This window comes from Arachis ipaensis, chromosome B03 (assembly GCF_000816755.2).
Source record: "Arachis ipaensis cultivar K30076 chromosome B03, Araip1.1, whole genome shotgun sequence".
In the NCBI taxonomy this organism is placed as follows: Eukaryota; Viridiplantae; Streptophyta; class Magnoliopsida; order Fabales; family Fabaceae; genus Arachis; species Arachis ipaensis.
In genome coordinates, this window is record NC_029787.2 from 135318478 (window position 1) to 135325628 (window position 7151).

The 7151-nt window shown below is 33.5% G+C and overlaps 1 protein-coding gene across 2 annotated transcripts; it reads left to right on the top strand.

Moving 5' to 3' along the window:
- On the top strand, positions 3125–6134 carry LOC107632188. 2 transcript variants are annotated; one of them, XM_016335872.2, is made up of 5 exons: positions 3127–3589; positions 4121–4994; positions 5076–5403; positions 5449–5765; positions 5848–6134. In XM_016335872.2, the coding sequence occupies exons 2-5, from the start codon at positions 4185–4187 to the stop codon at positions 5884–5886; spliced, it is 1494 nt and encodes a 497-aa protein (XP_016191358.1). In that variant the 5' UTR covers positions 3127–3589; positions 4121–4184; the 3' UTR covers positions 5887–6134. The 2 variants fall into 2 exon arrangements, with proteins under 2 accessions (XP_016191357.1, XP_016191358.1); XM_016335871.2 differs by having other exon boundaries at positions 3125–3589; positions 5076–5765.

The following is a 7151-nucleotide window of genomic DNA, read 5'->3' on the forward strand; positions in this document are numbered from 1 at the left end:
GATTAATGATACATTAGTATTTATAATTTGAAACTAGAATTATATATAACAATGGTACTAGAAATGCTGGTTTCATTTTTTTCTCCCTCGAGGCCTAGGTCCAAATTATAATTTGGATTTTATTTAACAATCTATAGTTAACTAATGACACCATACTAACCAGTGAATTAACCTGTATAATGTTTGACAAAAAAAAGCCCTTTATAATAAAAACACAATCAAGATTGAATTTGGATCCACTAAATTTTAAATTTTTACTTTAAAAGATAAAGTGAAATTTTTTACTATTGAATATTTTCTCTCTCATATTTTCTCTTGATCCCACTTATAAAATAAATTATGATAAATCATATTTTATTCTCTAAAGTAAAATTCAAAATTTAGAGGATCTAAATCCCATAAAATTGGTCTCATTGAATAAGTACAGATGTAGATGTTAGTGGGCATCACGTGAGGTATAAAAGGGAGGGACCATGGGCTAGGTTTTCATATTCTATTTGCTCTCTATTTAATGCAATGTAATGTTAAGGACATTGACACTTGTTTATTCAATTATGTGTTCCTTTTGTTACACGTACATCATCACGGTGAAAAACAATTAGTTCCACTACGATGATATTTGTCTTAGCTTGCTCCAATCAAATCATCATGTGGACTTCTACTGGAGATGCGTCTGGTGTCTGGTATGAATATGAGTGACCCAATCCAAATCCAAGAGTGGCCGGTTAAGCAAAGTCATGTCCATGATGTACCATTTACTTTGTTGTTTTTGTGAAAGTGGTGCTATGATTACTCTTGAGAATCTAGACATGTTTCAGTTTTACCCATTTTGGACTTTGGTGTAATATGTGTATATTTGCAAGAAATTGTCGAGTCCTACCCAATCGATGATAATTTAGGGATGCACATGGCTGGGTGAAGCCGGGTTTGATGTGACATAGACTTGACCCGAAATATACATCGGATCTATTTATTAGATCCGAATTCGGCCCTAAACCCGATGAAACCAATACACTTTCGGGCCACAATTATACCGGGTGAAAATTGGGTAAAAACCGGGTAAAAACTAGGCCGTTAACATTACATTACGTTGATACTTTCTTGTAAGCTAGCATGTAAAAATATCCAAATTTCCAAAATTCCAACCATTATTTAACATGGTAAAATTTATTTAGAAAAATATAACAAGAACTAACCCTTCTTCAAAATTAAAGCATAACCACAATCAATACTAAAGCATAACCACAATCAATACTAATATTATCTAATAATACCAAATATTTAAATCAATACAAATAACACAATATTATGCATTAGTCTAAAGTCTTATACATTCTAAACATAAAACATTAACTTATAGTCTTATAATGACTAATAACACAAAATATTAAGATTTACAATACTTAAATTCCATATAAGAATAGTCATGATTCATCACTAATAACACAAAATATTAATTGTGTATGATTACCGGGCCACCGGGCCGATTTCGGGTGACCCGAGCTATGGCTCGGACCCGACCCGAAATAATGACCCGGTCTATTTTTGAGACCCTTACCCGACTCTAATTCCGATGAAATCACACTAAATTAGCCCCTAAAGTGTTCGGGACCGGGCCGGGTCATGTGCATCCTAGATGATATCCATCCCTTTAACTTGAAAATAGAAAATAATGCAGTTTGGAGAATCCAATGTAAGGATTTCTTAAAGCATCATAACATAGAACTATAAACTTACAATTACATAGATACATGCGTAACGTATTATTTGGATTATCTTTTTTTTGTGGTGTGGATAAATGGACCAAGATGATCAAGTAGGCCGTGGTCCTAACCCACTAGTAGCAGTTAAATGGGCCAAGATGATCAAGTATCCATAGGAATAATTGATGATTTCATGTGTTGTATCATTGCATGGTTGGATAAACTACTGAGAAGTTAACAAGCATTGATGAATGATGACTGCTCCTTTTTCCCTCCGAACCAATCACAGACCAAAAGTATATAGTGTTCGATACTAAATTGATTCATGTAACTATGGCTGGAACACTACTCCACCTCTCAGAAAGAAGCTAATGCAAAAGAGAGCCATGCCAATGAAACTACAAATAACTTGGACAACATTCATCACAGGGATTCAAGAGACAGACAACATAGGTGAATTATTAGTCCGATCCATATATATTCTCACGTTTATTTCGTGTGAGATGTAAATAGCAAGTATTTGACTTACCTATTTACTTCAAAATTTTGCAAACGTGAAGATCTCATCTAATGATAGTACAACAACATCATATATAACGATTAAACTCTTATTATTGACATTTACTAATCACATAGAACTGACATATTTATTATTTTATTCGCACGGGTTTCATGTCTTATTCTCACTATGAATTGGAGGTCCCCAACTTGGCATCTCATGAAATTAACATACCATACCACTGTTAGTGTTGCAAGTGTGAGGAGTGTTGAAGCTAGTCCCACATCAAAGAAAGCAAGGAAGAGTATGGGGTTTATAAGATGAGAGACCCATTAACTTGAGATCTTAAGGTTTTGAGTTGGATGTGGTGTCTTCTCATCTTATATTATTTCGCTTGATTCCTCCTCGAAATCTCTCTGCAACCTGATGGTCGAGAGCTCTCGGCAGTTGGCCCAACAACCACTACCACATTGTTGTCCATCTGCTGGTTTTTGCAAAATGCAGTTCATTTTTCTTATTTTTGGCATAAATAATGCACTGTATGAAAGGAACGTCTTTTGTTTTTTATCTTCACCACTTTGGAAGTATAAGTATCTTTGTTCTATTAGACCTCTTAAAGCGTTACAAGACATGTCATTTTCTCGGCTCCAATTGTTTTTGTACTTAGAAGTTAGAATAAGCATAATTTAAATATTTTATCATCATATTATTGAACCTTGTTTGTTCCAAACCCAAATAATAAATTTGTGCATATTCTAGTCTGTGTCAAAGTTCGTAATAATAGTAATTTTAGATATCACTTATAATTCTTGTGAAAAGAAAATTAAACTTTCATTTATAATTCTCATTTACTTCATATGAATTATGAGTAATTGACCTGCTAATCACCAATATATATTAATAATTATAGATTTAATGCCAAAAAGAAAAGTAGGTTGGAATCATCTTTTCCTTCCTTTCAGAAAGATCAAAATGAGAGTCATTATACTGTTTTTTGTGTATCTACCGGTGACAGACACATTGTAAATCTGAAAAACACAGAAAGCAAAAGAAGAAGAAACACTAACATCCCTTTGCTTTTTCTTTCTCTATCTAACTCTGCTTTTCTTTGCTCTCACTCATTCCGCTTACACAAATTCTGCTGCATCATTACATACATACACGTCTCATGGGACTGAAATCTCTCACCTTGTGATGTTCACTTCCCACTGATTTACATTGACTTTTAATCTTTTATACACCTCTTCCCTTGCTGAAGCTTCCTGTGCTGTTTCACATGACACAGATACTAGAACCTTCTTTCTTTCTTTCATTTGCCCTGAACTACACATGAATTTTTTCCCTGTTTCTGTGCCAATGTCCCATGTTTCATCCTGTTATTAAATAGGTTGGTCCTTCCTTCATTACCATCACGTGTTTAACCGATTCATTTATATAGATTTTTCTGTTTCTTTGGTTTTGTTACTCTGTATATATATGATGAATATGATGATGATTGATGAGAGTGCTCCTGCTGTATCAATTAAATTCAGTATTTATAGTCTATGGCTCTATGCAAATGTTAAATATTTGTATATTTGGTTTATTCACAAGAGAGTAATGGTATTCTAGGCTTATTCCATAATCAGAGGCTTAAATTTCTTGGTTATCATATCCATATAGATATTGAATAAAATTGGTAACGTGAATGTCAACTTTCCCTTTCCATTCTTTCTGTAAAGCATTATGAAATTTCTAACTTTTCCTCTGCTTAAGCTTAATGGCAGCGAAAATGCAAGTTCATATCAATTATCAGTAATTGAATACCCTGTTATCAAGGTTCAATTCATGTTTAATTGAAACAAAAAATCTGGCCTTTTTGCAATGCAAGCTGAAGAGTCAATGATCAGAAACCTCACATCATTCTTATTTTCTCCAGAATCTGTTGCTTGAATAGAAAGATTTTGAGTCTTAGCCACAGAAAACTTGAGTTGAAGAACAAGATGAATGAGAGGAAATTGGATATTAATGCTCCTCTTATGTCTGTGAGACGCTTTTCTGCTGCATCACCATCACCGTCCTTAACTGAGGCAAAGAGAAAGGTACTAGAGAAAAGGTGCACTCTTGCATACTATTTGGATCAGGTAACAGAACCTGTTGCAGTGCCTTTCAATTGGGAGCATATCCCTGGAAGACCAAAGGGTAATCATGGATCTCAACCTCAACCTTCTAAGGATTCTCCAAGTCTTGCCCCTGGAAAATCCACAAATGTTGCAGAAAGAAAAGAAGAAGAAGATGATGATGATGATGATGTTTATTCTGATGCACTTGAGACACTGTCATGTACAGAATCAGCCTCTATGAAGTGTAGTGCAAGTGGTGTTAGTTTTGATGCAGACAAGCACGGAAGCAATGCTGATGATGATAAACAAGCACAGGAATTCATGATGAACCGGTTTTTACCTGCGGCGAAGGCCATGACTGTCCACCCTCCTCAATATGCTTCATCAAGAAAGCAACAATCTGTGGTGGCAGAGCAACCCAGAGATGTTCTCAGATTGGTTCGCGAGGAAAGAAAGTCCATTGTTAACAAACACATCACTGATTTTGTGCTATATACTGCCCAATGTCAAGATGATGATGATGATGATGATGATGATTATGGTTATGATGACTCTACAACTACAAGTGTTTCTGCTAAAGGCTGTGGACTTTCCTTTTGCTTGTTAAATACAGTGCCTGGGATGAAAATGAGGGATGAGTTTAACATGTCTTGTGCATATGAGTATGGAAAAGGAAAACCAATCAAGAAGGTGAGAACCATGTCCATAACCATAACATGAATGTTTGTGAATTAGCACTTTTTGCAATTCATGAATGTTTTGTCCCTGCAGGCTTGGGATGCTATTCACAAGAGCAAATCAAGGTGTGCAGCTTCATCACCACACAAGCATGAGTTAAGCAGAAAATGGAGAAGTCAATCAGAGAGGTTTACTTACTCACCTGAAATGAAGCAACTAGGTGGTAGTGGTAGGCTCTTTCGCCGTTCCACAACTAGTTTCCAAAGCAAACCTCAACCTCTCTTTCCCAGACATGCAACTGCTACAACATTACCAACATCAGTTTCATGTTCTGTAGATACAAGGCAGAGAAAAGAAGACACTATCACTATGTTTGATACACAAACTATTTTACCTCCTTCAAAGGAGAATCAAGAACAAGATGACAAGGCTCAAAGACTGACAACTGACCAGGCAACTAATCAAGACTCCATGTCCTTGCAACTTGTGCAGACTTCATTTGACAAAGAAACAAAGATCAATAACAACAACAGCAACAAGCAAATTGTAGCAGTTGATCATCATCATCATCAATTTGTTCCGGCACCATTATTGCCAAAATCACCTTCTGACTCTTGGCTTAGCCGTGCCCTGCCATTAGTTTATATGAAGAATTCCGGATTCCCACATTCAAATCGTGAGAATATGGTCCTTGCTAAAAGAGAAAGTTTGAATGCATCATCAAGGTGGGAAACAATGGTGAAAACTTGGAATTTGCATGGTGGTCATGCATACTGTTCTCAGGTAACAATTAATTAATAAAGCTTTCCTTAGATCCCTTAAGAACTTTACTTTAGTCTTAACTATATTTTGGTTTTGTATGCAGGAGCTAACTCTATACAAATCTCAGCAATCAAAATCTTAATCATAATCATATCATGTTATGTTATGACACCTTTTAATTATTTGACATTGATGTTCAGTCAGTATTTGTATAAATAGGAATCATGTATCCCTTTCGGACATTTGCTTCTTTGAAATGGATTCAACATATCATAAGCTGAAGTTCCTGCACTTCTATTATGTGCTTCTTTTAATTTCTGGGTGTATTTAAATTGACAGTATTGATTGCTGTTCCTTGTACTTATAATAATTGGCTGTTAAACTATCTCATATACACAATACAATTACATGTAAAATTACTTTTCACCATTTAATTAAGCTTAATTCATGTGATCCCCTTGATTAAATTATTATTCATTATTAATTTTCTCACTTTATTCTTAATTATTATAATTTCCTCTCAGTCTCTTATTCAATTTTGTACAATTATACATAAAATTTCTCTACTTATATAACAATGTGAAAAAATAAAAAATAAAATTCACACTTCAGTAGTTCAGTTGTCTATGAGGAAGTTAAATAATAAAATTTAGTTAGAGTAAAAATAAAGTCACTCATTACCTGTTTCATCAATATTTACTATGACTAGTATTGTCCATTTTAAATATTTCAATATTGTAATGAATTTTTATAATAATTGTTAAGGTTTTTTTATTAAAAAATATAATAAAATATTTCTTGGGTTTTGTTACTTGTGACAACCAAAGTTTTTGCACGAAATGATTCTTTGTTGGTTTAGAAACTATACTTACAACGAGAATATATTTTTATGAAATTCTTTACTAGCAAAAATCCGTTCGTCAGGGATCTATCTCCCTAAACATGTGTTTAGCCATGGCCAATTATATGTTGCTTTGTCTCGAAGTATTTCTCAGTCAACTACAAAAATTTTAGTCAAAGAAGAAAAAATAAATGGAACAAGTGAAAAATTTACGAAATGTAGTTTTCAAAGAAATATTATTACCTTCATCACAGGTAATTTATGTTCTTAGTAAATGTGTAAATAGCTACTTCTTGGTACAATTCAGTCTACATATAATTTTAATCTTTAAATATTTTTCATTGATATAGATATTTTTGTATACAAACTTCAATTTATTGACGACTAACGACTTATATTTTTTTAATAGACAATTTGATTTCAAAGGAGCTCATCAATATATGCCAAGAGATAAAGACAACGAACTTAAATATTTCAAAATTGTAATAAATTTTTATAATAATTATTAAGGTTTTTTTATTAAAAAATATAATAAAATATTTCTTGTATTTTATTTCTTATTTACG

Bases quoted from the DNA above. Each gene is read 5' to 3' on its own strand.
- LOC107632188 (XM_016335871.2), top strand. From the start codon at position 4,185: ATGAATGAGAGGAAATTGGATATTAATGCTCCTCTTATGTCTGTGAGA. The intron at 4,995-5,075 runs GTGAGAACCATG...TTGTCCCTGCAG, and splicing joins AAGGAAAACCAATCAAGAAG to GCTTGGGATGCTATTCACAA. The intron at 5,766-5,847 runs GTAACAATTAAT...TTTTGTATGCAG, and splicing joins GTCATGCATACTGTTCTCAG to GAGCTAACTCTATACAAATC.